The 12760-nt window shown below is 41.8% G+C and overlaps 1 protein-coding gene across 3 annotated transcripts in view; it reads right to left on the reverse strand.

Annotated features, from left to right (window-relative positions):
• Positions 1-12760, reverse strand: part of LOC125456593 (phospholipid phosphatase-related protein type 4) — a 72062-nt gene that overhangs the window by 18383 nt on the left and 40919 nt on the right. For 2 of the 3 annotated variants that reach the window (XM_048539842.2, XM_048539844.2), the window contains exon 4: positions 10166-10361. In XM_048539842.2, coding sequence (XP_048395799.1) covers positions 10166-10361 — 196 coding nt within the window. The remainder of the gene's footprint in view (positions 1-10165; positions 10362-12760) is intronic. The other variant, XM_048539843.2, reaches the window with a different exon arrangement.

Genomic DNA, 12760 nt, shown 5'->3' on the forward strand with positions numbered 1-12760 from the left:
GTTGACATGAGGCTATGATGGTCCATGAAGGTGGGCATGAGGATACAGATCGGTTTTAGAGTATGAGGACATGGTTTGGCATGTATGGGGATAGTATATGGACAATTGAGGTGTGCTGACTGGAGGGATGTTCATGCATTATTCTTTATTACCCATTTTGGACACAGCACTGGATGTCTGAGGCAAGCCTTCCAGCAGCCCACTTCAGCACCCAGCAGATTTCTCAGGACCTCTGCTGTCACTGCTCCCAAATCTAATCCAGTTCCTACAACCTTCCACTAAATATACAACCCTTAAGTAGACGTTTTAATGGTCGGAACTGGGAATTCTCCCATTTCTGCATACCCAACCCAAGAGCGAAAATCCAGGCCAGGGAGTTAAGATCATAAGAAATATGAACAGGAATAGGCCGTTCAGTCCCTTGAGCTTGCTCTGCCATTCAATAAGATCATGTTGCTCCAACATTCCTCACACCCACATTCCTGCATTTTCCTCATAGCCCTTCATTCCCCCATAATCAAAACCTATCTATCTTAGCCTCAAATATACACAAAACTATGTCCCCACAGTTCTGTTGCAAGGAATTCCAAAGACTCTCATCCATCTGAGAGAAGTAATTCCTTCTCATCTTGGTCTTAAACTGGTGCCAGGGATTGTTCCCAGGACTATTATTGTTCATAATATCATGATAAAGGAGAAAGTAGTACTACTAATGAATATGATAAAAACACACCAACAGGAGCCACTTAAATGGTTGGTAGTGATTAAAAAAAAACTTCTGATCTTTAAGATGTCAAAGCAGAAGGAAGCCATTCAGTCCCTTGTGTCTGCTCCACCACTATCATCACAGAATCCCATCAGTGTGGAAGCAGGTCATTCAGCCCATCGAGTCCACACTGAGCTTTCAAAGAGCAGACCACCCAGATCCAGCTGTAATTGTACATTTCCCATGGCCAATTCACCCATTCTACATATCCCTGAACACTATGGGCAATTTAGCATGGCCAAAGCACCTTGCCTGCACATCTTTCGGCTGCGGCAGGGAATTGCAGCACTCAGAAGAAACCCATGCAGACAAAGAAAAACAAAAAGAACAAAAGGGAAGTACAGTACAGAAACAGGCCCTTCGGCTGTTCAAGCTGTGCATTTCATCATGCCCTATCTAAACCAAATAAAACCTTCTACCCTTATTCAGCCTGTATCCCTTTATTCCCTCCCTATTCATGAAAGCATCCAGATGCCTCTTAAATGTTGCTAATGTACCTGCTTCCACCACCTCTTTTTTGTCAGTGCATTCCAGGTTGCTAATACTTTCTGCGTAAAATATTCCCTCATACATCTCCCTTGCAGCTTCCCCCTCTCACCTTGAGCCTGTGCCCCCTTATAATTGAAACTTCAACCTTGGGAAAAAGCCTCCAACTATCCAGCCTATCTGTGCCTTTCATAATTTTGTAGACATCTATCAGGTCTCCTCTCAGTGACGTCTTTCAAGTGAAAGTAATCCTCGTTTTTTTCAAACTTTCCCTCATAGCCAATGCCCTTGAGACCAGGCAATATCCTGGTCAACATATCTGTACTCCTCTCCAAATCTTCCACATCTTTCTGGTAATGCAGCTACCAAAACTGCACTCAATACTCCGAATGCGGCCTAAAAAGTGTTTTATATAGATGTAACATGGTTTGCCAACTGTTGTACTCTGTGCCTGTGCCAATGAAGGCAAGCATTGCCATCTGCCTTCTTAATCACTTTGGCCACCTGTGTTGCCACTTCTGGGAACTTTAGACTTGCATGCCCAGATCGTCTGTACATTGATATTCCTGAGGGTTCTGCTATTTACAGTAAAATTCACACCTAAATCCTCACTAACACCAGAAGAAAGGGCAAGACCCCGAAAGCTTGTATTTTCAAATAAACCTGTTGGACTATAACCTGGGTGCTGTGTGATTTTTGAGATTTCCACCCTAGTCCAACACTGGCATCTCCACACCTACATCACACCTAAATTTGATCCTCCAAAATGCATCACCCTGCATTTGTCTGGATTAAACTCCACCTGCCATTTCTATGCCCAAGTAACCAATCTATCTATATCCTGTTGTATCCTTTCACAATCATCTGCACTGTCAGCAACTTCAACAATCTTCATGTCGCCTGCAAACTTACCAAATGACCACAGACATTTTCGTCCAAATCATTTACATATACTACAAATAACAGAGGACACAGGGAGAATGTGCAAAGTCCGCACGAACAGTTGCCCAAGGATGGAATTGAACCTGCCTCCCTTGCACTGTGAGGCATTAGTACTAGCCAATAATGAGATAATGGCTAATAGAGATTTGCCAACTCAAACTTCCTGCCTTTTCTCCCAAAACCTTTGATTCCCTTGCTGATCTGTCGATATCATCATTGACTAATTAAAGACCAGCTACTACAGCCCTCTGACGCAAAGAATTCCACAGATTCAGAACCTTCTGATGGAAGAAATTCCTCCTCATTTCCGCCTTAAATGGGCAACTCTTTGTTTTGGGATTATGCTCTCTGGTCCCAGATACTCCCACAAGATAAATAACTTTTCCCACATCTACCCTGTCAAGTCACCTAAGAATCTTGTATATTTCAATGAGATTGGCTTTCATTCTTCTGAACTCCAATAAACACAGTCCCAACCTACACAACTTCACCTTATGAGATAGCCCCTCCATACCCAGGATCAGCCCAATAAAACTTCTCTGGATTGCTTCAAATGCCAGTATATCTTTCCTTAGATAAGTGGAATTAAATGTTCACAATATTCCAGCTGTGGTCTGACTATTGCCTTGTATAGTTTTAGCAAGACCTCTCTATTTTTATACTCTGTTCTTTTTGAGATACAGGCCGCCATTCAATTTGCCTGCTCAAATTACCTGTTGAACTTGTATGCTAGCTTTTGTGATTTAGACACAAGGATTCCTAAATTCCCCTGTGCTGAAACCTTTTACAGGCTTTCTCCATTTCTCCTGCCAAAGTACATAACTCAGATTTTCCACATTTTATTCCATCTGCCAAGTTTTTGCCACTTGCATAACTTGTCAATGACCTTTTGCAGACTCTGAGTCATCCTCATTATTTGCTATCCCACCTATTTTTCTTCATCCAGCTAAGTAATATGTTAGTTTGTAGAAGGTTACAAGGGTGGAAGTTGTGAAGGATTTTGCCACACTTCCAATATAGTGCCAGAAAGAAGGAGTACTGCAAATGTTATGCCTTTTATCAAAGAGGAAGAAAGGAATAAATCTGACAATGACAGGCCTAGCAGGCTTATAGGTGCAGTGGGAAAACATGTAGGGACTACAACTTAAGACAAAATTAATTGGCAATTGGAAAATTTTAGGTTAGCAATCAATATGCATTAAAAGCAAATCATGTTTGGTTAATTTGACTGTGTTCTTTGAAGGTTGAGAGGCTTGTGTACAGATAGTTCATTCTGCGAATTGGACTGTTGAATGGCATTTTACGTAACACTGTATAACAGACTTTGGCAAAATAATAACACATGGGATTGAAATGGCAGTATTAGTCTGGACACAGAATTGAATATGGGGTGGAAAGCAGAGGGTAATGGTGAGCAATCCTTCATACTAGAGGGTAAGTGGTATTTCTCAAAGGCTGGTATTATGATTATTGTTCTTTTTGGTAATTGTTAATTGTCAAGTTTTACTGCTCTAAGTGTTGGCGCAAGCAACTTGAGGGGCAATAAAGCTGCCACCTTCCAGCCAACAAAAAAGCTTATTGGAACAATCACCACATAGTTACTTAAGGGCTGTGTAATTGATATCTCATCGAATCAGGAACTAGCCACAAAAATGCCACCCTTTGTGGCCAATCAGAAGCTACACAATCCCTAGACACACAGCCATGACTAGCTACACTAGTGAGCAGGTTTTGTTAAGTGGAGCAGAAGATGGTGGGGTGGGAAGAGTTTTGTGTGTGTGTATGTGAGTGTGAGTGTGTGTGCACGTACGCATTTGTAGGGAATTGTGGAGTGGCGGTCATCGGGAGAGGACAGGAGCCTCGAGGGACTGGACACAAGGACAGGCTGTGGCTTTTAGTGCCAGCTCGCCTGCACCCAATAGCCATAGATTCAATACCAACTCTCTAACCCAGAAAGCAGGTTGCCCTGTTAGGCAAATAACCTTCCAAGAAGGCAGGTAAATTGAATTGACGGCAGTTACAGGACTAACTATGGTCTTGAAATGGTTTTAGTTGACCAGTTAAGGACCTTAATTAGTGGTGGGTTAAGAAGATCACCCAGGGGACCTTATGTCCCTGCCTCCTGGCCAGTTGATCCTGGTCCGAGTCCCATCTACCCTGTAAGTGTGTTATAGTATATTTGAGCAGGTTGATTAAAGACAAAGTAATGAGAAGGTCAACATGGACCTTCTCACCCAAAATCTCATTGCTGAGATTACAGAAAGATGAGAATCTGTATTGGGCCAAATCATCCAGTTGTTTGGCTATCTTTCCTGACACCCACAGAGAGTGGAAAATTGTGCCCTATTTTTTATGATGCTGGCATTACAAAAAGAATAGCTTACCATTCTTTGCTTTCTGAAATGGGTAAGCAGGATGTTCTGAAGAGTGCAATAAACTTCAAACATTTCTTGGGCTTTAGAAACCTGGCCTTGAAGTGATATTCTATTCAAGAAGTATAAAATCGGCCAGAAATATAATAATTAGATGGATATGGGCATTGTGTGTAAATATTCAATTGGCTACATGGGTATTTTACTGGTAGTAGTTACTAATTGAAAAAAACAACACAACAAAATAAAAGGTAAATTCATAAAATGGAAAACAAAGCAGACAATGCTACAGATTACGTAGTACTTGTAAGCAGTTGATATTTTGGAAGTGGATCCATTCATTAAAATATTTTTTCCTCCCAGGAGATAGAGATGGTTAGGTAGGGAAGGAGAGATTCAAAGATGGACCACATTAAGGAAAGGAGGATTAGAAATTTGAAGAAACATTAATCCAATTCTATAAATCAGAGACCGAACAGGAAGAAACACTAACAGTCACCTCTGTGCTGAAGAGTCCATGCCTGAAACATTAATATGTTTGTATTCTCCACAATTCCTCACTGATTTACTGTATTTCCAGGATTCTGAGTTTTTGCTCCAGATTTCCAGAATCTCTCATATTTTGCTATTTCTTAGCCATATACACAGCATGGTGTCCATTATTTTACTTGCAATTAGAGAAAGACTAGAGTCAAAAAGTGTACAAAATATATTCCAGGTTTTTGGTTTGTATGCCATAAATTAAAATAGATTTCAGGTCAGTTTTTTTTCTGATTAGATTTAGCTTGGTTAGGTAATATTTTCTTTATTGTGGGATTAAAATAAATTAAGGGCTCAATTACTAGAACATAGAACATAGAACAGCACAGCACAGGCCGTTCGGCCCATGATGTTGTGCTGATATTTTATCCTAATCCTAATGTCTATCTAACATCCAGCCCTATATTATACTATCATCCATATGCCTATCTAATAGCTGCTTAAATGCCTGTAATGAGGCCAACTCCACTGCCCTCTCCAGCAACGCATTCCACGCCCCTACCACTCTGAGTAAAGAACCGACCTCTGACTTCTCCCCTATATCTACCTCCACTCATTTCAAAACTATGCCCCCTCGTAATAGCTACCTCTACCCGAGGGAAAAAATCTCTGGCTGTCCACTCTATAGATACCTCTGGTCATTTTGTACACCTCTATAAAGTCACCTCTCATCCTTCGTCGTTCTGCAGATAAAAGCCCCAGCTCTCTCAATGTTTCCTTATAAGACCTTCCCTCCATTCCAGGCAACATCCTGGTAAATTACTGTCACAAATTTAAAACCATGGAAGACCAGCATCATGGAAATTTGGTTGGAAAATTCTCTCCAATTTCGGGATTTTAGGATCTGCCTATTGGCAGGCAAATGTTTTTGGAAAACAATGCCAAGCCAGAGGTATGGACCATTTCCTGCATTGTTTCCTCAGTTGGTACTAGTATGTCATTGGGCAACATTATGTTGGGTCAGCTGAGAGATTCCAGCCTTATGATAGCTGGAAGTAAGCCTGATTTTTTGATTTTTCTCATTCTAAACTGGAGGCATGGAGATATGGCATATTAGTTAAAATCACTAGTGACTGGAGGTAGAATGAGAAACTTATTGGATGAACTCACTCACATTAATTGCATCAATTGCCTCTGGTATTTATGTCTACTCAGTGTAAAGTGACACCAGCTGATGGATCAAAAAAATCTGTGAATTGTTTTACCCCACAGTTTTTAACACTAGTTACAGATGGCATGGTGGATCAGTGGTTAGCACTGCTGCCTCACACTGCTAGGGACCCAGGTTTGATTTGAGTGTCAGGCGAATGTCTGTGTGAAGTTTGTACATTTTCCTTTGTCCGCATGGGTTTCTGCCAGTTGCTCCAGTTTCCTCCCAGGTGCAGGTTAGGTGGATTGGCCATGTTAACTTGTGCCGTGGTAAACGTAGGGTTACGCAGCTGGATCTTGATAGGATTTTTTTGGAGGGTTGGTCCGAATGATCCCTATCTGCACTGTAGGTATTCAATTGCGGAAATTGATTTCATCCTGATATCATTATCTTCCCCTTTCACATTTAAAGATGAAGTCAGAATATATGCAGATACATTTATCAATGAAAGTGGTAGAAATTGTATAAGAGATACCAGCAGTGAGCAGTAGAATCAGCCTTCATCAACTGGCAGACCAAATACCGCTCATCGACTTGCTCAGCTCAAGCTCCCAAAGTGATTTATAGGAAAGCAGATGCCTTGTTTTAGATTCTGAGGAAGAATTCAGACCACCAAAGCTTCCTGAACATAGTGAGCAGAGATGCACAGAAGCAAGACTTGTTCAACAAGTGCCTTCAGAAAGGCAATGCAGGTATAATTTAATTCCGCTTATAACTGGCAGATATCGTACAATTTATATTTGATTACATACTAAGAACACTAACTGCATTGTAACAATCACAGATTAAGATTTATAAATGAAAGAATGTTGCTGTAATATATAATAATTTACTTCAAATAGTTGTGTGTAATTGTTCATATCATTAAACTCCTAGGGTTCAGATTTAATAACAACAGACAAGCAATATGTCAGTGATAATGGGAATTGCAGATGCTGGAGAATCCAAGATAATAAAATGTGAGGCTGGATGAACACAGCAGGCCCAGCAGCATCTCAGGAGCACAAAAGCTGATGTTTTGGGCCTGGGCCCTTCATCAGACAGGGGGATGGGGTGAGGGTTCTGGAATAAATAGGGAGAGAGGGGGAGGCGGACCGAAAATGGAGAGAAAAGAAGATAGGTGGAGAGAGTATAGGTGGGGAGGTAGGGAGGGGATAGGTCAGTCCAGGGAAGACGGATAGGTCAAGGAGGTGGGATGAGGTTAGTAGGTAGATGGGGGTGCGGCTTGGGGTGGGAGGAAGGGATGGGTGAGAGGAAGAACAGGTTAGGGAGGCAGAGACAGGTTGGACTGGTTTTGGGATGCAGTGGGTGGAGGGGAAGAGCTGGGCTGGTTGTGTGGTGCAGTGGGGGGAGGGGACGAACTGGGCTGGTTTAGGGATGCGGTGGGGGAAGGGGAGATTTTGAAACTGGTGAAGTCCACATTGATACCATTAGGCTGCAGGGTTCCCAGGCGGATTATGAGTTGCTGTTCCTGCAACCTTCGGGTGGCATCATTGTGGCACTGCAGGAGGCCCATGATGGACATGTCATCTAAAGAATGGGAGGGGGAGTGGAAATGGTTTGCGACTGGGAGGTGCAGTTGTTTGTTGCGAACTGAGCGGAGGTGTTCTGCAAAGCGGTCCCCAAGCCTCCACTTGGTTTTCCCAACGTAGAGGAAGCCACACCGGGTACAGTGGATGCAGTATACCACATTGGCAGATGTGCAGGTGAACCTCTGCTTAATGTGGAATGTCATCTTGGGGCCTGGGATAGGGGTGAGGGAGGAGGTGTGGGGGCAAGTGTAGCATTTCCTGTGGTTGCAGGGGAAGGTGCCGGATGTGGTGGGGTTGGAGGGCAGTGTGGAGCGAACAAGGGAGTCACGGAGAGAGTGGTCTCTCCGGAAAGCAGACAGGGGTGGGGATGGAAAAACGTCTTGGGTGGTGGGGTCAGATTGTAGATGGCGGAAGTGTCGGAGGATGATGCGTTGTATCCGGAGGTTGGTGGGGTGGTGTGTGAGAACGAGGGGGATCCTCTTTGGGCGGTTGTGACGGGGGCGGGGTGTGAGGGATGTGTTGCGGGAAATACGGGAGACGCAGTCAAGGGCGTTCTCGATCACCGTGGGGGGAAAGTTGCGGTCCTTGAAGAACTTGGACATCTGGGATGTGCGGGAGTGGAATGTCTTGTCGTGGGAGCAGATGCGGCGGAGGCGGAGGAATTGGGAATAGGGGATGGAATTTTTGCAGGTGGGTGGGTGGGAGGAGGTTATTCTAGGTAGCTGTGGGAGTCGGTTGAAATGGACATCAGTTACAAGCTGGTTGCCTGAGATGGAGACTGAGAGGTCCAAGAAGGTGAGGGATGTGCTGGAGATGGCCCAGGTGAACTGAAGGTTGGGGTGGAAGGTGTTGGTGACAACATCTGCACCTCCCAGTTGCAAACCATTTCCACTCCCCCTCCCATTCTTTAGATGACATGTCCATCATGGGCCTCCTGCAGTGCCACAATGATGCCACCCGAAGGTTGCAGGAACAGCAACTCATATTCCGCCTGGGAACCCTGCAGCCTAATGGTATCAATGTGGACTTCACCAGTTTCAAAACCTCCCCTTCCCCCACCGCATCCCTAAACCAGCCCAGTTCGTCCCCTCCCTCCACTGCACCACACAACCAGCCCAGCTCTTCCCCTCCACCCACTGCATCCCAAAACCAGTCCAACCTGTCTCTGCCTCCCTAACCTGTTCTTCCTCTCACCCATCCCTTCCTCCCACCCCAAGCCGCACCCCCATCTACCTACTAACCTCATCCCACCTCCTTGACCTGTCCGTCTTCCCTGGACTGACGTATCCCCTCCCTACCTCCACACCTATACTCTCTCCACCTATCTTCTTTTCTCTCCATCTTCGGTCCGCCTCCCCCTCTCTCCCTATTTATTCCAGAGCCCTCACCCCATCCCCCTCTCTGATGAAGGGTCTAGGCCCGAAACGTCAGCTTTTGTGCACCTGAGATGCTGCTTGGCCTGCTGTGTTCATCCAGCCTCACATTTTATTATCAGCAATATGTCAGTGTTTATTTTCAATTTTGATTATTATTTAATTACATGTGAAACATTTGCAGAAAGATTTCTAGCAACCTGAGGGACAACAAAATTGTCAATGTTTCTTTGGTGCTGGTTGATATTGCAAGTGTTAAAAGGAAATTTGGTAGAAACCTTTGGAAAACTGTATATAAACTTATCACCTGTGCATGGACAAAATTCAAGCCCTATTTGAATCAACTTTAATTTTAGTTTTTTTTTAGCTGCAATGACATGGGATGCCCTCAGAATACCAGATATTTATGTCATGTGTGTAACTTAGGATACATCTCAATAAATCCATACATACTCCTTTCTAATACTGCAACCTAATAATAAAGCCAGTGCAATGGTTTTCAGCAACACAGACAGTTAGAATTTGCCAGCGGAATCTGAAATGAAATTGATTTGTTCTCACGAAATGAGATGAGGAGATGAATGAAAACAAATCAGGATTACCAGAGTTTACAGCTTTTCTCAAAGCCCATTCATCCTACTTGTTTGAAAGCAATTTGAAACAATGCTCCTATCTAATGGTGACCATGTGCGCTCACAGTACAGAATTGATTTTGATTTGAATTTAAATAATCAAGTTCTGTTGGAAGGGAAGGATGCTACGTGAAAAACATTGTTCTGAGATGAAGGTCGAAGTCAGTTTTTTATGGTGATGAGAAGTCTGCAATTAATCCATCCTTGCTTTCTGTCTTTGCTAAGCACAAATTGAAAAATACCCTGTTCTTGTCTGCCATTATCTAAAATGCTGCAATGAATGAATGCATTAATCAAATAGGCTCCCAAACGGAGCAAATAATAAACAAGCTGCTCTTTGTTATATACATAAAGTGAAAGGTAAAGTCTAACCTGCCAGCGTTAATGAGAGCAGGATCGGATCCTGTGCAGATATCCTCCACAACATATGGATTTTCTTCACAGGAGACATTTAACGACGTATAATTGGGCTTACACACTGTAAGAAAATATGGGGCATGGTACCCTGTTGACAGCTGAATAATGTCAGTGATGAGAGCGGTGGCACAAAGGCCAAACACATGAACTCCTAAAACACTCAAGAGAAATCAAAAATAATTAGCATGACAAAATTTACCTCCAGCTGCTAGTTCAAAATCATCTGGTACAAGTCTGTTAATCCCAAATAGTCACAAATTAATGCCAAAAATATCAAAGCTGCTAGAGAATACACGGACCATTAAAGGAACATAATTAACCATCAGTATACCAGAGAGAATTTGAGGGTTTTGGACATGTTGATGAACTGTGTTAAGTAGAACATACAGTTTCCATCAATATATTTTCAAAGAATATTAACACTGCCAGCAAACTGTTCCATATGATTATTACTGACGGTAACAACTGAAATTGTAGTGTTGTAGTGCTATGTATAAACTCAACCGTCAAAAATCCATTTTGATCTATGTATTTTAAATGGCATGCAGCTAACATTTTCTTTTAACACTGGTTCAAACAAAGTCGAGGGGTAGAAATTCACCTTGGGTGGTGGTGCAAAACACAGGATATCAAATCAGCTGCCTCTTCCAAGCAGCCCTTGATATTTAATTCCTTTGAGTGCAGTGAAAGTCAATATGAGGAGCTGTGTGAAATGGTCAGCCGATCTAATAGTGTCCGTCTTACACCACTGTCCAAGATGAATTTCTTGTCCTAAGGGACAGAAGCATGAATCTGTAAGCTATGCAGTTTGATACAATCAAACAGGTTTTCCATTTACACACTAAAAGAGGAAGGAGACTCCTTTTCTACACCACAAATGTATTATAAAGACTTTGTTTCCTAAATGCAAGAAGCAAAATTAAATTGGATTTTTTCTAACAAGATTGAACAAATAAAGTCAATTCTGTCAGTGTTAGTACAGAACTAGTAATTAGTGCATTGCTGATTGTATATAGTTATGTTACGATATTTGTTCACTTTTCAAATTGAAATGTCATAATGCACCTATGAGGCTTGGGTGATGCTTATAATTGAACACAGTAAACTGAAAGAAATTGTGAAACATTTACTTGTGATATTCAGGTAGCATTTTTAAATACTGTAATGGCTGTAAATCACCTTGATGTCACATATGAACCAGGTACGGTTACACATTGCTTTTGTAATAGGAATGTAAATTTAAAAATGTAAAATTTTGCTGTTACATTCAGTAGAATTTCTAAATGTGGGTAAACTTGTACTTTAGAGAAAACTCTGCATCTTAATTTGAAAGGCAATATTTCCAAACATTAAATGCTAACAAATAGTAAAATTAAATATTTTCTATATCCCATTAGCTGTCAAATCTTGCTGCCATTATTGATGAAGCAATGCTTTTTAAACCCTCATTTAGAATTCCCAAAACTTTTACCAAACAGTTTGGGAAGCAGATCACAGGTGAGACACAGAAGCCTGTACATTTATAACATCATCACTAAGGTGTAATAAATAGCCATTTTAAAATTGATTCATTTTGCAATTTATAATGTATTGATTTCACTTGTTGGCTAATGATGGATTTTCTGCAGTGAAATTAGACTTTTAAAATTTTTAAAACACAAAGATCTTTTGTGCATACCCAAGATTTAAATGGAAAATTCATGCGCTAATTGTCTTGTAATTTGTGAAAATTTCCATATAGTTCATTGGAATGCAATGGCAGCAATGCCATCTTATGCAATTAATACCGTTCTTTTTAAGTGAAACATCTTTTGAGTACAATTGTTCACAATTTAAGAAAAAGAACATGGATCAAGAAGAGATATTTGTAGGGCCCAATACCAGTTTTGGCTTTGCACAGTGTGGGCCTTGTGCAATCAAAAAAGTATCAGCTGGTAGTTCAACTGAAGAACATGTAAAAGGTCAATTCCTCTTTACTTCAGTGGGATAGGGATGAACACGAATGCATTCACCAGTTCCACAAGGCCAGCTGCTGGTCTGGCTTCCCACCTACAATCTTCAGTCAATTGGGGCCACCTAACCTAAGGCCCTACCTTCCTTCAGATGGTGGATTATTCCTAAATTACTTTGTTGCGAGCCACAGTCTTCTGGCCCAGTCTAAATAAGGTGCAGTCAACAGAACAGACCAGACCTCTATGACAGACAGCAGGCACATTCTTCCAGACAGTCACTGGAAACTGCTCCGAAAGAAACTTCACCCCATAATGGCTACAGCCTTTGAAATGTAAATGTGAATCAAAACCCCTTTTAAAAGTTTTTCATTGAAGAGCAGATTCATAAGCTTCATTCCTCAAAGGCACCAAATCATGTTCCTATATCTTGGTTTGAAAACTTGTTTCATTTAATAGTCAACCAGAGCCAAACATGTACGGCTCGCATGGTGAACAACATGGGACCCATAAAATGGTAATCATTTCAAAGTCTAAAAGCATTGTCATCTCAGCAAAAACTTTAAAGGAAATTCACAAGTGACTATGATTTTATGAATTT

This window comes from Stegostoma tigrinum, chromosome 8 (assembly GCF_030684315.1).
Source record: "Stegostoma tigrinum isolate sSteTig4 chromosome 8, sSteTig4.hap1, whole genome shotgun sequence".
Lineage (NCBI taxonomy): Eukaryota > Metazoa > Chordata > Chondrichthyes > Orectolobiformes > Stegostomatidae > Stegostoma > Stegostoma tigrinum.